Here is a 17,319-nt window from a genome sequence, read left to right as displayed (position 1 = left end):
CCAGAGAGTAAATATTTCAGGCTTTGTGGGCCACACAGCCTGTGTCACAGCCATCTAACTTGACTGTTGTAGCACAAAAAACAGCTGTAGACAGTTTGTAAAAGAATATGCTCCAACGAATGTGTTCCAACAAAACTTTATTTACAAGTGGTGGATCAGATTTAGCCTGAGGGCCATGATTTGCCCATCCTTGATATAGACACAGAAAAGGAGCAGGATACTTTACCGCATTTATTCCTTCCTTCCTTCCTTCCTTCCTTCATTTAATTAAATGTTTCTTATTTTTGAGAGAGAGAGAGGGAGACACAGAAACAGAAGCAGGCTCCAGGTTCTGAGCTGTTAGCACAGAGCTCGACATGGGGCTTGAATCCACAAACTGTGAGATCATGGCCTGAGCTGAAGTTGGTAGTTTAACTGACTGTGCCACCCAGGCACCCCCTTTACTGCTTTTAAACTAACTCTGTACTGGGGCGCCTGGGGAGCTCAGGCGATTAAGCGTCTGACTCTTGATTTTGGCTCAGGTCATGATCTGACTCTTCCTAGGATCGAGCACATCAGGCTCTATCCTGCTTGGGGTTCGTTCTCTCTCTCTCTCTCTCTCTCTCTCTCTCTCTCTCTCTCCCTCTCCCTCTCCCTCTCCCTCTCCCTCTCTCCCTCCCTCCCTCCCTCCCTCCCCCTCCCTCCCTCCTGCTCTCTCTGCCCCTCCCCCACTCACACTCACATGTACGTGCACTCTCTCTGTCAAAATAAATAAAAACATTAAATTAACTCTGTACTTCGCTAGACATCAGTTCTGTATTTAGACGGCAGTATAGCCTCATTTCAGAACCTTTAATTTTTTTGTTTTATTTATCTATAAGGTTGCCACAGTAGAGGTATAGACAGACAGTAGTCTTTAAAGGTTTCATAATATTTGGAAAGACAATTTTAGTTGATTTTCCAGATTTCTTTTAACAGTTGCCTCTTTTGCTTAGTCTGGTATTTACAGTTAAGAACTTGCTACTCAGATTAACTTCTGTTCCTTAAATTTAATTTAAAAGCTTAAATACTAATGATACTTTGAATTAAAACCTATTAAATATCAAAATTTGAAACTAACTTTTGGCTATTATTTAACTTCTCATATCCTCAGTTTTTCTAGTTCAAAAATCGGAATTTGTACTTGATGATAAACTTTGAAGTACTTTCCAATTCTCCTATCATTTTATTCTGTGGTCTGTGGAGGGAAGCTCAAGGTTCTCTTTATTACAAGACAAGCCTGTTTGGCCCTTCCCATAACTGTACTCTTAATTTTTGTAAATTGTCCCCTTAAAAGCCAAGATTTTTTTTTTTTCTTTCCTCCTAAAACTTCAGTTCCTTCCCACTCAGATGAATCTGTCTAACTTGCACACATTTATGTGAATGTGGTCTGTTGACTGTGAGGAGCGGGCTGCTTAGCGCCAGCCAGCAACAACAGGTTTGAGCCTGACCTTCTCCAAGGAAGCAGCTCGGTGCTTAACCCTGTAACTGCCCCTCACTTCTTCCATCTCTACCCAGCCCCCTGGCGGGGTCCCACTTGTCGGAGGGGCTTGGACATCGACTACCCCAAATCTTGAGGCACTTGCTCAGTTATTTTAAATTTTCTGCAGAAATTCTGAGTTCTTTATTTGAGGAACCTATTAGTTTGTCCAGGAAAGATAGTGTATGTGCCTTTCCTATGAATGACTTGATTTACACTGCTTACAATTTAATGTAATTCTTTCTTCTTGCCTTAGTATTTCCTTAAGACCCCTCACTTAAGCCTGGAAGGATCAAGTGAGATACTGATGTTTCCTCTTTGCTCTGATTCGAATAGCCATGCTTTCTAAAAGTTTATAAGCCATCCTTACTTGAATACGTTTTCCTGTTTGTGGCAAAGAAGAAGGTATGCCGTACAAAAAGTACACTCGGTAGGATCATGTTTTGTGTCAGAAATAGGCCTTTCTTTTCACATCCGTTAGCAGGTGATGTCTCCTTTGCCATTCTCCTCCTAGTGACTGCTTATGTGGTTTTAAGCTTTTGAACAAGAGCTCTGTTGTTTTCAGAGAGAAAGACTAAATTCCCGGCTCCGTCTTCCTTCCTCACCTTCTTCTTAGGGGGTTGGTAACTTTGCTGCCTCTGTTGTCTCCTGTCTGGCTAGAGGCAAATTAGGCTTGTGTTTATATTTCAATCTGGAAAACACACAGATCCTCAGTTTTTTGTTTTTGTTTTTGTTTTTTTAAAGAAAGAATTGTTTGTAGCTTAAAAGAATGCAAAAAATACCGCAGTGATTTAAAGTTGACCATTTTCAGGCTATTGTGGCTTTAGGTTCACTTGTTCTAAGGTAGGAGAAGTTCTGTGATCTCTTTGAGGAAGGATGGGAGATGGTCAAATCTGGTTCAAAAACAGAGTTTGGAAATAACCTGTAGGGGAATCTCAGTATGGTGGGGAGAGGGAAAATCAGATCAGGCAGAAGGAAGGTAAACTCTACCTGTGTTTCAGGCAATAAACATGTCTGTCTTGGGAAAACAAAGCAATGTCATTTTCTCAGTTTTCATGCAGACAGACTAGAGCAAGTGTAAATGCTAATCCAAGGTAACAAGTGTTCTAAACTGTATTTTACCATTAGAAATTTTCTATTTTTTGTTGGTTATAAGTGGATCTGATCTGATCTTGTGACTATTCACTTTATGAAGTATGAAGCTGCTTAGTGAAGCCCTGATTTTGGCATCACCTCACCCTAACCCCAATCCAGCTTCTCCTTGCTGCTTGTTTTGAACCAAAATGCAAATTGATAAAACAGCCTGGGGTGCCCGGCCGGCTCAATCAGTAGAGCATGCGACTCTTCAGTGAGCTCATACCACACACTGGGTGCGGAGCCTCCTTAAAAAACAGCCTCCCTGAATGTTTATGTCCAGTGTAGGTGGGTGTGTGGGGCTTACAACTAAAAGCTGATGATGATCTGGAGAAAGCTTTAGAACCCCAGTTTTGTGTATATTTGGTCGTACATAGTTACACAGGCATAATACCAACGAAAAGACTAGAAGCAGATACAGTAAAACAACAAGAGATGTTATCAGTCATGTACTTATATATACCTTTCTGTATTTCCTAAAATTCCTATAATGAGCATCTAAAACTTTCATATTTAGAAAAGGAGACTTCTTAAAAAGTTAGGCGGAAGTGTGAAATTTCAGCAAAATAGTTGTTTAATCAGCAGTACTAATCACAGGAATAATCCAAAGTGGACTAAATAAAAGCATACCATTTGCTGAGTGTGGAAGGGACCCTGACCGATGGAGCACACAACCATTCCATAGTTTGTAGTTCACACGTTAAAACATTTACTCTTCCACTTTGAGGAAGAGGAAACTGATCCTCAGAGAGGTGAAGTGAGTTTTGCTGTCTTTGCACCCGCATCAGCTAAAAGGAAGAGAGTGTTATAAGGAGCAGTCTGACTGGGAAGAGAAGTGATTAACAGAGGAGACCCAACCTGGATGGACACCTGACCATTGATAGTCTGTAACTGCCAGTTTGGTTTTGAGTTAATTACATGAGTATGGGAAGCTTGCACCCGAGCCATCCGATCCTGGGTCTGGGGACAAAGAGGGTCCTCAAGATCCTGGTGATTTGTTGGGCCCTGGCACCATTCCGAAAGAACCAGAACGTCAAGGGGTTGGTCCCAAAGGAGACTTTACAGTTAAAACCAGAGAGCAGCAAAAACATCCTCACCCTTCTCATCTCACCCTCACCCCTGAATTTCTCCGAATTGGAAAGTTCAAAGCACAAGAAAATTATTTTCAGAGATCCACACATTCAGGTGATCACTAAGTATTTGGCATGTGTGAACATCAATGGAGGCTTTTCTTCTTAATGATGATTAATAACCTTGTGTCTCTCCTGTGCAGATAGTATCTGCAGTCCAGTACTGCCACCAAAAGCGGATTGTTCACAGAGACCTCAAGGTGAGTTGTGGGGCCCTTAGTCTGTGAGCGTGTGCTCTATCTGCATGCACTCAGTTTTCCTAGCGGTCACAGATTAGACTGTGTTATTAAATAAGAAAAAAAGAAATCCTATAATAATTGATCCTTTTAATCAGGTTTTGGTATTAAAAAGAAAGACGTAGGAAGTTTATTAAAAATATTTTACATTTCAATTAACGCAGCTCATAGCTGGTCTCTGGAGAAAAACCATCATGCTGCCAAACAGCTGGGGGCCTCCGAGACGTGTGCTGTCACGTGGACAGTGCCCTCCGCGCCACCTGGGCCCCTCTGTTTCTCTGGTCAGCATTGTCTTCTGTTAACAGCAGTGCCGTCGGAGACCTGCTGCGCCATCCTTCCTTCACCTCTGCCCTCGCTTTTGGCGTAGGATAAGGTTTTCTAGTTTCTGCCGGGCAGGAACTCCTTTGGTTTCCCAGAGTAAGCTGTACCACATGCCCCCTTCCTGTTGTTACGGTCAGTAGGTTGGCCCTGCAGGCCCTGCCTCTGAGTCCTGGGTCCTGACTCCTGTTTCCTCATCCACCCTCTCTACCTGCTGGCTCCTCACCAGCAGCCTTTACAAAAACATGCTCAAGTCTGTACTACCTTCCACCAAAACACCTCTTCACCCCACGTCCCCTTCCAGATACCCTCCGTTTTCTCTCTCCGCCTTTGCTGCGTATCTCCCCAAACGCTGTCCACATTCCTCCCTGTTTTCCATACCCACCCGTGCTGCTTTCGCACCTGCGCTGGTAGCTGCAGTGGCCACCTGCATGCTGGCGAGTCCTGGATCCATGCCTGCAGCCAGAGCTGTCTTCTGCAGTCTGGTGCCCAGCTGTCTGACCACACCACCTGCGCCCCTGCTCAGGTCCACAGCCTGCCTTCTGCATTGCTGCCCCAGAATGTTCACCTCTCGTGCTGGTGCTTGTGTCCCTCGGTGCCTCAGTCTCCTTTGCTCTGCTGCCCTCTTTTGCTAAACCTGTCTTGAGCACACTCTTCTCTGTCCCTGTTACCACTGTTCTCATCTAGACCACCAGCATCTTGTACACTAGCTTTTTGCTTGGTCTTCCCTGCTTCCAATCTTGCTTCTCCCTGTCTTGTCTGTTTTACACATTACAACCACGGTGGTCTTTTAAGAACACAAATAACATTGTCGCTTTCCTGTTTGAGTGGCTCTTTAATGGCTTTCCATTGCCATTAGGTTGAAAGCTCAAACTTCCTACCAGTCACTCAACTGGCCCTTTGTGATTCAGCCATTGCCATATCCCCTGCACCTCTTTTCCATATACTGTCTTTCAGTTTCTTGAGTAAAACATGGTCTATCTTTCCTCCTGGGTTTTCAGACTGTATTCTGCCTGCCAGCACACCCACTACTATTGACCAAGCCTCCAGGCAGTGGCTTTGATTTCGCCCCCCTAGGAGACCTTTCTGCTCCTTCAGTGCTAGGCCCACAACTCCCCACACCTCCTGTCTTGGCACTCAGGTCAGAGTGTGGCTACTTGACTTTCTGCCTTTCCCCCTCCAACCTATGAGCTCTTTGAGGGCAAGACCCCATCTATCTCGTTCATCATTGTACATCCAGACACCATGTCTGTTCCTGGTATGTGATTGGCACGCGGTAGATGTTTGTTGAAATAAATGAAAGTGGCTGGCTCTGCTGTATCTTCTATGAGGCCTAGGGTTCTCCCTCCCCAATAATGGCCATTGCACAGCTCTTTAGCAGTTTTTATGAAACATGGTTGTCCACTTAAAACAAGTTTTCATTTTTTAAAAGCTGTTTATCATTATTAATTGAAAAGCTATTTCAAGGGTTTTTTTTGTTTTGTTTTGTTTTGTTTTATCATGGGCATTGGTTGTTTAAATTATTGCCAGTTAATCTATACCTCCTATCTGTTACTGGTTGTTAATGTTAAAAAAAAATTAGAAATTCTGGGGCGCCTGGCTGGCTTAATCAGTAGAGCATCTGACTCTTGGTCCCAGGGTTGTGAGTTTGAGCCCACATTGGGCGTGGCAATTACTTTAAAAAAAAAAAAAAAAAGAATTAGAAATTCTAATTATCTTCTGGGTTGTTTTTTTTTTTTTCCTCTAGAAAGAATGTTTTCTCATTTTATTCATTAGGATATATTAACTTGATATCATTACAGAAAGCTTTTATGAAATGCCTAATTCTGTCACAGTTCTAATTATATTTTGGTTAAATTTCATTTTTGTCTTGATGTTTTCCCTCTAGGCCGAAAATCTATTGTTAGATGCTGATATGAACATTAAAATAGCTGACTTTGGTTTTAGCAATGAATTTACTGTTGGCAGTAAACTGGATACGTTTTGTGGCAGTCCTCCATATGCAGCCCCAGAGCTCTTCCAGGGCAAGAAATACGACGGGCCGGAAGTGGACGTGTGGAGCCTGGGCGTCATCCTCTACACTCTTGTCAGCGGGTCGCTCCCCTTTGACGGACAGAACCTAAAGGTATAAGAACCAGTTGCATCCACGTTCTTCAGAATGCAAAAGATTTTATAAAATGATGAGGGTTAATATTATAAGAATCTGTCAGTATCATGGGGTCTCACTGGTTCTTTTTTAACCTAAAAGTTGACTCACTAGTTTTCTTTCCTCCCTCCATCCCCAAAGGAACTGAGAGAAAGAGTATTAAGAGGGAAATACAGAATCCCTTTCTACATGTCCACAGACTGTGAAAACCTTCTCAAACGTTTCCTGGTGCTAAATCCGATAAAACGAGGCACTCTAGAGGTAATTGCATAAGTGCAAAGTAAGTAACAACTTTGGAGGGTCTTTAAGGTATTTGTAGAACTTTGCTTGGTTTGTATGAGAATACTGCCCTGGGGCTTTTAAAGCAGGAATTGAGGCATTAAAACTTTTTTTTTTTTTTTTTTTAGCTTTTTTTTTTTTTTAGCTTTTTTTAACGTTTATTTATTTTTGAGAGAAAGAGACAGAGTGGGAGAGGGGCAGAGAGAGAGGGAGACACAGAATCTGAAGCAGGCTCCAGGCTCTGAGCTGTCAGCACAGAGCCCCAACATGGGGCTCGAACTCACGAACAGTGGAATCAGATCTGAGCTGAAGTTGGATGCCCAACTGGACTGAGTCACCCAGGTTCCCCAAAACATTTTTTTAATGTTTATTTATTTATTTTGAGAGTGAGAGAGTGACCACACACACGTGAGCATGCAGGGGATTGGGGGGGCGGGGCAGAGAATCCCAAACAGGCTCCATGCTGTCAGCACAGAGCCCGTTGTGAGCCTTGATCTCACAGACTGTGATATCGTGAACTGAGCTGAAAACAAGAGTCGGACATTCACTGGCTGAGCCACTCAGGCACCCAGAAACATTTTTTTTAAGTTACCTTTTGAGCTGTAATCCATGAAATGTTGAAAATAATTTTTTCTAAGTATTGTGGTTATCAGCATGTTTTATTTTATGCTGCTAATGAACAGTTCACCTTTCAGCAAATCATGAAGGACAGGTGGATCAACGCAGGGCACGAAGAAGATGAACTTAAACCATTTGTTGAACCAGAACTGGACATCTCAGACCAGAAGAGAATAGGTAATGACTCTGTGCCTCCATGCTTGTGTGTGTGCAAGTGACATATTTCTGTTTTGACTCGTATGGATACACCTCAAATGTGAACGGTGGGAAGCGAAACATAAGTTATATGAATCAGCTTATCTGTTTTGTCATATTAGGAACTCACCTGTAGTTTCCTGTGTTATCCCTTAGTTACTCAGAAGTAAGCCAACCGCCCATTTAAATTAGAAAATCTATGATGTTTAGAGTCGAGTAAAGGAAATTATTTTAACATCTAACACAGTGATTTCGTATCCAGACAAAACACATCAACTGTATTATGCCCTTCTTTTAGATATTATGGTGGGAATGGGATATTCACAAGAAGAAATTCAAGAATCTCTTAGTAAAATGAAATATGATGAAATCACAGCTACATATTTGTTGTTGGGAAGAAAATCTTCAGAGGTAAGAGTAATTGGAAAAGCTAATACAATTTTTAGGTAAATGATCACTTTCAAAAGCTCTTTTCTTAGTGTTTATTTTGTTAGCATGTATAACATTGGGTATGTAATTTTGAAATTGGCCTGCAAAGGATGAACCTAACTGCTATCACGTTTAGGAGCTCCTGTTTCAACTTTGAGATGGTAACTGTAACATTGGATGTTGTCACAAACATGAACATCATAAGTTAGCCTGTGGTCATTAATGGTTTGGAAGTGATATAAAGTATCAGGTGAAGTAAATAGAGAGTGTTTGACGTTATTTGAAAAAGCCTAAAAAGGTCATAAATACCCGTCCTTTCATGAGCTTTTCAGCAGTCAGAAAAATACGTCTGCCCAAATGTAAGGTTGTCGTTTTTGTACATGGTGCTTCTTCATCTGTGAATGAACTGTTTGTGAGAGGTTTATGTGTTACGAGAAGTTTAGTTTCCTAACGTACCATTTGGGTCCGTGTTGTGGTTTGCTCTGTTCTTCTCATTTTCTCTCAGCTGGATGCTAGTGACTCCAGTTCTAGCAGCAATCTCTCACTTGCTAAGGTTAGGCCAAGCAGTGACCTCAACAACAGCACTGGCCAGTCTCCTCACCACAAGGTGCAGAGAAGTGTTTCTTCCAGCCAGAAGCAGAGGCGATACAGTGACCATGGTAAGTTTGAGACTGTTCCACTGTGTTTTCCTGGAGTCTCCCCTTACACAAGAGGCCTCCTAACATTGGGAAGCATCCTTTTGCTTAAGGCCTGTCAGGGTGGGAAAGTGACTTGATTTCCCTTCGGGACTTTTATTTCCTACCAGTCCTGCCAGTGTTGGCCTGATCATCTCCAGGCTCTGATCACCTTGGTACATTCAGTCCTCTGGGACTCTCGCTTCAGTCTCTGGTTCTCTGTTCATTCCCCTCCCCATCTCTGCATCAGACTTACTTTCCTGAGCATCATTGTCCAGCACTTTCTGCTGTGATGAAAATGTTCTGGATCGATGGTGTCCAACAGAGTAGCCAGTAGCTACACTTGGCTGTTGGGCACTTGAACCAGGGAAATGGTTTTCAGTTTTGTTTAAGTTAAATTTATGTAGCTACACGTGGCCAGCCGTAGAGAATGCATAGTACCCCAATTTTGCCTTAGTTGGTTTAAATTTTTGACCTGGGTCATTGTCAGGTGCACTATGGCCATTGGTGTGTCTGAACACCCTCACTCTTAACATATTCACCATGGAAGTGAATTTTTCATGATACTCGGGACCCTAAGAGATGTTGGGTACCAAATTTAACAGTTATTCTACCTTCAAGGCAACCCTGTGTTGGAATCCAGACACTCTAGCATGGATGTGTGTTTATTCGCCTGTAACCTGTGAATGTTAATGTTGCAGGTATTTCTTTAATTCCAGCATTTTAAGATCCAGGAACCTAGACCAGTTGACCTGGTCCTAACTTTTCAAAATACATCCTCGAGGCGCTTGGGTGGCTCAGTCGGTTAAGCAGCCGACTTCGGCTCAGGTCATGATCTCGCGGTCCGTGAGTTCTAGCCCCGCATCGGGCTCTGTGCTGACCGCTCAGAGCCTGGAGCCTGCTTCAGATTCTGTGTCTCCCTCTCTCTGACCCTCCCCTGTTCATGCTGTGTCTCTCCCTGTGTCAAAAATAAATAAACGTTAAAAAAAAAAATTTTTTTTTTTTTTTTTAAACAAAATAAAATAAAAATACATCCTCTCAGGGCGCATGAGTGGCTCAGTTGGTTAAGCGACTGACTTCGCCTCAGGTCATAATCTCACAGTTTGTGAGTTCGAGCCCCACGTTGGGCTTTGTGCTGACAGCTCAGAACCCGGAGCCTGTTTCGGATTCTGTGTCTCCCCCTCTCTCTACCCCTCCCCTGCTCACGCTCTGTCTCTCAATAATAAATAAATGTTTAAAAAATATATTAAAAAAAATGTTTTTAAATACATCCTCTTACGGAACACCCATTTATTTTTTGTTCAGTTCATTTCCCTTCTCTGGACTTTGTCCGCTTTCATTCTTTCACCTTGAGTTTTGGCGCTTGACGGTGGCACAGAACATCCCCGTGTGGATAGCTTTGGCTTTGTACCAGGAGCGATGACACTTTGCTCAGTGTCCGTTTCTCTTCCTGTGGATGTGCCGCCTGTCTGTGTGGTCTGGGCTGGTGCAGCACCGTGTACTGAAGCTGCCGGTAAACTGTGAGCGTGTCTGCTATTCTAGGATGTAACTGAGAGCCGAGGACCAATTCTGACACTAGGTATTGTGCACATCGCATTTGTAAACCAAGTGTTGATCTGGGTCTCTGTTTCTGTCCATGTCCAGATTAGTTGTTGAGGGATTTTCAGTGCCTCTAGACAACAAGGCATTTAGCAAAATGCCTCCAGATTGCTCTGGACCATCCAGTTTAAAGGGAATTATTCCTAAAGTCTTGGAGGGGAAAAACCTGGTAATAGAGTTTTCTCCTGTCTCTAGTGACGATCTTAATAAGTTAATTCTTCTGTAAGCATATATATTCCATTTGGATTGGTAATGCCTTTTCTCGCCCAGTTCAGAAAATTTTAGAGCTAAGAGGAGCATTAGACATGGTGTCAGACACTCACCAAACCTCCAATTTTATCAAGAGGGCCCACCACATCTCCCAGGGTTACAAGGATGTGGGAGTACCTGTGGCAGCATGCCCGGACTTCAGGGGCCAGGTCCCGTGGCTCTGCCCACTGACCCACTGATTGCCTCAGGGAGTGCTCTTTGTGTGATGATAACGATCATTCCTTCTTGGAGCCTCTAATAGTAAAAAGTTCATGAAAGCCACCTCGCTGGCTCCATTAGTGGAGCACACAGCTCTTAATCTCAGAATTGTGAGTTCGAGCCCCATGTTGGGCACGGAGCCTACTTAAAAAAAAAAAAAAAAAGAAAAAATAGTACCAAAAAATTTTCATAAAAAGAATATTTCCAGAAATCCAAGTATATATAGAAAGTCACCCAATTCTGTGTTGTTGTTGTTTTTTATTCTTTATGGGGATGAAGATGGTGGTCAGCAAAGGAAAGATTTTGTTATACCTCTGGCTGTGTAGTTTTAAGGGCTAAAAATGAGGTAGATTCCAAATGCAATGTCTAGTAAAGCACACTCACTTGGTACCAAGTAAAGGCAGACGAGCCTGCAGCTAACCCCGCTTTCAGCTTGTCCTTCCTCTTCCTTCTCCCCTTGTTTCCTCCTTCCAGATGCCAGCTGTTTATATAGGCCTGGTTCTATGAAAGTATACCTTAACTTTTATCTGTGGTTCTTAATTTGGGTCCCAGGTGTGAACCCCTGGGATGTGTGCACATATTTTTCTAGGAAAGGTGATATTCGTTCGATTTTCAAAACGTTCTTTGTCTTAGGGGGAAAAAAAGTAAAGAATCACTGGCTTATTACTCTGGGGCCCTGGGGCAGTTTGGTAGTGATCAGAAAAAAATAAATCCGTACCATTTCTCACATCTTACACAAGGGTGGGTTCCACTTGGAATGAAGATGGAAATGTGAAAAACATGGAAATAGTCAAAGAAAACACGAGATAATTTGCTTTTCGCGTTGTAACGTGGACTAGTGACGGTCGTTCTGACTGAAACCCCAACGCTAATAGTCATGAAAGAAAAGACACGTTTACCAAGTTTGACTACATAAAAATCACATTTCTCTGTGAGACAGCCACATCACGGAACACTACTCAGCAATAAAAAGGAACAAAGTATTGATAGGTGCAACCATTTGCATAGATCTCAAAGGAACTACACAGAATGGAAAAAAACCTCAAAAGGTGTTATGAAATTGATCCCATTCATGTAACATTCTGGAAAGGAGAGAATGAGGGAATGAGGGATGGAGACCAGACCAGTGATTACCAGGGTTTAGGGAGCTGGAGGCCACGGTGGAGGAGGTGGCTGTGCTGGCAAAGGCAGTCCACACAGTCCTCGGGACAGGACTGCTCTGGCGTGACTGGTGTTGGCCCGGATTTACCAGCCAGGTGGTAAATGTGCGTTGGAGCCCAACTTGCCCCGGACGCAAGTGGCTCTGGTGAGACCATGCGGTGTGAGCCAAGTTTCAGAGCAGATCAGCAGTAACCCTGAAAGTGCAGGATGTCCTTAGCTGCCTCATGATTTTGCAAAGAAAGATAAGTGTTAAGGGTAGTATCACGCATGCTTGGTTAATTCTTTGTTTTATGTGGTAAATTTCCCAAACTGGAAGCTTAGTTTTTTTCCTCCCATAAATAAAAACAAACTTTTGTTTACTTTTAATTCAGTTCCAAATAGATTTACCATTTAGATTTTGTCCAAAAAGTAGTTTTCTTCTACCCCACCCCAACCCCTTTTTAGTACACCTAACATATACAGTCTCTTCTATAAATGATGAGCATTTGGTGCCATTCTTGAAAATGACCGCTGGACAATATACATAATGAATATATGAGTTATATATGAGCTTGTTCATTTCCAAAATGCTTTGAACTCCAAATTTCCTGTGCTGCCATCAGACTCTCCTGATGCTATTTTGTAGGGTATCGGTTAATTGCCCATCCAGGATGTACCTAGGCACACTCCTCCTGGGGTGGGGTGTGATTGGGAACCTCTGCCTTCTTTCCTCCCTGTCGCTTGCATGAGGAACGTGCTTTCCTCTGCCTGTGTCACCTTTCCCTGTCTACTCAAATTCCTGTTTATCTAGAAGATTCTGAATGCTTTACAAAAGATCCAGGATAACACTTCAGAAGTAATGACCCATAAGTCTGTACTGTTCTGTTCCAAAAGGTGAACGCATCTCGTGTACAAAAAAGGATAACTGAGGTTCCCTCAGATGTACCAGGTGAAGTCGTTCACGCTGCCATGATATACATGCACCCGCTTAGTTTGTTATTTGTACAGTAACACTCTAGAGATTGTTTCAGTGGACAACTCTCCCTGAAGGTATTTCTGAAGCACAAGTACTATACAAACTTACTAATATTTTTTTTTAATTTTTCGATAGAAAGGGACAAAAGTGAAATTTCAAAATTGAATTCATTGTATAAGGAAGGACATTATACATGGTGGGAAATCTCTTACGGGATTTTACTGTCTTGTATTTTCTTAGATGATAGCAGTCTTGGGTCATCTTATTAAATACGTTTGTTTTCACAGACTAAAATATAAAACTATATTCTGGCTTTTAAAAAGTAAACTGTTTTATTTTAGCTGGACCAGCTATTCCTTCAGTTGTGGCGTATCCAAAAAGGAGTCAGACCAGCACTGCAGATAGTGACCTCAAAGAAGACGGAATTCCTTCCCGGAAAACAAGCGGCAGTGCTGTCGGAGGAAAGGGAACTGCTCCAGCCAGCCCCATGCTTGGGAATGCAAGTAATCCCAATAAGGCTGACATTCCTGAACGCAAGAAAAGCTCTACTGTCCCTAGTGTAAGTATTGTTAAACCGTAGAGCATTCCTAAGATTGTAGGGTTAGGGTGGTCTAGACATTTTACTCCCGTGTTCTCAACTACCTGCAGTGCTGTCCCCACCGGGCCACCATGCCCAGTCTCCCACCTGTAGAGATCACTTTCAATACCTGTGTTGAAGGGGTTTCTTGCTGCACCCCATCCCACTAGATTAGTGACCCGATCTTTTGTGTCAAGGGCTATTTCCGGTTATTCCACAAACATCTGAGCTTTAGGTTGTATCAGGTCCTGAGAAATAGAAATGCCTCGTAGTCTGAGGAAATAAAACCAAATGATGACAGTGCAGACAAGAAACCGCAGACAGAAGATGCCTAACGGGCTCTGTGCAGGACTCTGGGAGATCTGCTTGCCTGAGGGCCAAGGATGTGGTGTGCATCTTCAAAGGGCTCTGACAATAAAGAACATTTGACCAAGTCCTTACCTTGTGCCAAGGACTGTGCCAAATGTTTTTGCATGTACTAGCTAAATTTTAAGGTGGAAAAAATGAAGAAAAGTTAGTATTTGCCTAAAATTATATTGCTGATCTGAGTCCATCTCTTAATCTGTATCCTTAACAAATCTCCCCTTTAAATAGGTAGTATTTGTTAAAGTCTGTTTAGTTTCAGGAACTTTTCTGTGAATTGAAATGTGTTCTATCTGACCTAATAAAGTAATTCTTATTCTTAGCACTCCTGAAGTAATTCTAGAAAGAATTTGCAGAGAATATACAGTCTTAGGGATATTCTGTGACCACATTTTTTTTTCCTGCAAAGTTAACAATGACACAGCCCTCCCTCTACCTCAAAAAAAAAAAAAAAAAACCCAGAGTGAGGGACCCACATAGAAGCTCTGCTGCTGCTTTTAGGAGGCTTTTGTATGTGCCGTTCTGGGGATAGGAGCTCATGACAGAGGTCAAAGGGTTTTGTCTGCTCCATCCTCTGACCTTGCGTTCTATCAGAGTAAACCCTGTGTGAAAGGTGTTTTTGTTTTTGTTTTTGTTTGTTTTTTAATAATGTTTATTTTGAGAGAGAGCAAGAGAGCACGCGCAAGCCTGTGAGCAGGGGAGGGGCAGAGAGAGGGAGAAAGAGACTCTCAGACAGACTCCACAATCACTGTCAGTGCGGAACCCACTGTGGGGCCAGAACTCATGAACTGTGAGATCATGACCTGAGCCGAAATCCAGAGTCGGTTCCTTAACTGAGCTGCCCAGGCATCCTGTGAAAAGGTTTTTTATTGGCTTTCTAATCCCATAAAATTGGTTTGTCATGTCATAGCCCTACAATTTAAATTCAGTCTCCAGTGGCACCTAGGTGGCTCTGTCAGTTAAGTGTCCAAACTTCGGCTCAGGTCATGATCTCATGGTCCCTGGGTTCAAGCCCCGTGTCAGGCTCTGTGCTGACAGCTCGGAGCCTGGAGCCTGCTCCGGATTCTGAGTCTCCCTCTCTCCCTGCCCCTCCCCCATTCGTGTGCACACATGTGCTCTTCCTTAAAAATAAATAAGCATTACAAATAAATTTAAAAATAAGGATTAAATTGTGTGTATTTAGGTAAGAATTTTTTTCTCATTGTACTATACTTATTTCTAAATGGTTTAAGACAAAAATGGGCCCCCCTTTTTTATAGAGTAATACAGCAGCTGGTGGAATGACACGGCGCAATACTTACGTCTGCAGTGAAAGAACTACAGCCGACAGACATTCAGTAATTCAGAATGGGAAAGAAAGGTATGAAATTTTACCTGTTTGCAAGAAAATTTGTTTTTCGCAAAAGAAATGGAAGTTACTTCTTAGTTTTTAGAATCAAAATTCAGATGATAATCGTTAAGTGTTCTTCATGGTAAGTTAAATTTAAGTGCAGATTTTTTAGTGAGATACTAGACTTCCAAATTCCTTTTACTGTCCAGAGCCTGTCCTCCTGGCAGGCTGCGTGTGATGGCCGAAAGGGTTGGGTTAAACCAGAGAGCTTTCCCGCAGGACACAGATCTGAAGCGGTGGTGTCATTACAGAATAGCAAATAGGGAAATGTGTATTATGCTGTGTACAGTAATAACTTGAACAAAGGGTAGAGCGGGGAGGGATAAGGACCTGAGGTGCAGGGGGCCATGCCTCTAGAGGACAGTGTGAGGTAGGGTGAGTGAGCCTCAGTGACAGGCCAGCAGTCTGCCAGAGGAGCCAAGGGGACAAGCAGTAACACAGTCTCCACCTTGGACACACTTGAGAACCCCAGGAAGATGTAGAGAGTAGTCTTCTGGATGATTTTCATTTTAATCTGGCAGGGAAGCAGGCACACATAGGGTAAGTACAGTTTAAAATACAAATAAAGTAATATGTCAATAAGGAGAGAATTATATCATGCAAACAACTTTGTTAGGGTTACCAAATAAATAAGGTGGGGGGGGTGGGGGCACCTGGCTGGCCATTTAGTGGAGCATGTGACTCTTGATCTCAAGGTTGTAAATTCAAGCCTCATGTTGGGCATAGAGATTACCTAAAAATAATAAAAAAGTCTTGGGGCACCTGGGTGACTCAGTCAGTTAAGCATCTGGCTCTTGATTCTGGCTCAGGTCATGATCTCACTGTTTATGAGCTCTACACTGACAGTGTGGAGCCTGCTTGGAATTCTCTCTCCCTTTCTGCCCCTCTCCCGCATGCAGGCGTGCACTCTCTCTCTTACTCTGTCTCTCAAAATAAATATATACGTGTAAAAAAAAATGTTTACTAAAAAAAATAATAAAAATTTTAAAAATAAAAAAGCTGAGTGGGATTAAGTAGGTCCAAAGACCATAGTTTGTGGGGAGAGAAAAAAGAGAAGTTGAGATTGGTGGAGTAAATGTATTCTGTATGGACAAATTTCTCAGGCAGGCATGGATTTTCCTTCTTCCTTTTGGTAAGAATAGTGTATAAATTAAATTCAAAGGGTGAGATAAAGCTACAGCAACCAGTTAAAGTTCTGTGGTAGAAATCCATAAAGTAATTCCTGCCATCTCTAATTGTCCCTTGGCCCCCTAACTTGAACATTGTCTGGTCTCGTCACTTGTCCCACGTGTGGCATCAAAATGGTTTCTTTTTTCTGACATTTACTCTCTGATATTGCGTTGTATGGTTTCTGTTCCTTTTAGATCTCACTAGTCAAATGTTTGATCACTAACTTCTGTGACAGCCTGAACAAAAATTCTTCTTTCCTTTTTCATCCTTAAAACCAGACTGTTTATAATTTCTCTCTTCCATACACCACTGAACTCTGAATTTGACATGAAGGTAAAAGCTTATTGTGGAAGATTATGTTGATTTTTCAGAGCATTTTTAGAAATATTTGCATTCTAGTGCTCTCTTGTCTGATTCCTATTTGTGTGCTTGTTTTAACACCTTTTCTTTATGATTAAAATCTATTAATAACTTGAGTATATTATAGTAGCTGTGCTAGATAGCTTACAAATATGATTGGTATATTTATCTTCTAATAGGATAGTTTATTCTCTAGTAAAGTTTCTTTTATTAGTTACATTCTCAAGTCTACCAAATTTCATCTAGTTCAAGAGGATATCAGTAGGAGACTTAATTAGGAGTTTCTAATATAAATGTTGTTTCATGATTCTTCTTTCTTTTGGAAATTCTTCTAAGTTGTTCAGCTCTTCTGTCAGATGCCTTTTGAACTTTGAAAGTACAATTCTCAGGGCGCCTGGGTGGCTCAGTTGGTTTAGGGTCTGACTTTGGCTCAGGTCATCTCACAGCTCATGGGTTCGAGCCCCGCGTTGGGCTCTGTGCTGACAGCTCAGAGCCTGGAGCCTGCTCCGGATTCTGTGTCTCCCTCTGTCTCTGCCCCTCTCCTGCTCACGCTTCCTCTCTCTCTGTCTCTCAAAAATGAATAAAGGTTAAAAAAAAAATTTTTTTTGAAAGTACAATT

At 42.3% G+C, this 17,319-nt stretch overlaps 1 protein-coding gene across 16 annotated transcripts in view; it reads left to right on the top strand.

The window, feature by feature from the left end:
• The window catches only part of MARK3 (microtubule affinity regulating kinase 3), a 114,321-nt gene that overhangs the window by 80,447 nt on the left and 16,555 nt on the right, over positions 1 to 17,319 (top strand). For 14 of the 16 annotated variants that reach the window (XM_049612035.1, XM_049612032.1, XM_049612033.1 and 11 more), the window contains 8 exons: positions 3,906 to 3,962; positions 6,205 to 6,441; positions 6,604 to 6,723; positions 7,437 to 7,536; positions 7,853 to 7,965; positions 8,489 to 8,642; positions 13,182 to 13,399; positions 15,040 to 15,140. In XM_049612035.1, the coding sequence (XP_049467992.1) occupies positions 3,906 to 3,962; positions 6,205 to 6,441; positions 6,604 to 6,723; positions 7,437 to 7,536; positions 7,853 to 7,965; positions 8,489 to 8,642; positions 13,182 to 13,399; positions 15,040 to 15,140 (1,100 nt within the window). The remainder of the gene's footprint in view (positions 1 to 3,905; positions 3,963 to 6,204; positions 6,442 to 6,603; positions 6,724 to 7,436; positions 7,537 to 7,852; positions 7,966 to 8,488; positions 8,643 to 13,181; positions 13,400 to 15,039; positions 15,141 to 17,319) is intronic. The other 2 variants (XM_049612034.1, XM_049612031.1) reach the window with 1 other exon arrangement.

This window comes from Panthera uncia, assembly GCF_023721935.1.
Source record: "Panthera uncia isolate 11264 chromosome B3 unlocalized genomic scaffold, Puncia_PCG_1.0 HiC_scaffold_1, whole genome shotgun sequence".
NCBI lineage: Eukaryota > Metazoa > Chordata > Mammalia > Carnivora > Felidae > Panthera > Panthera uncia.
The sequence above is the reverse complement of the archived record's forward strand: the minus strand, read 5'-3'. Positions and strand labels throughout refer to the sequence as shown.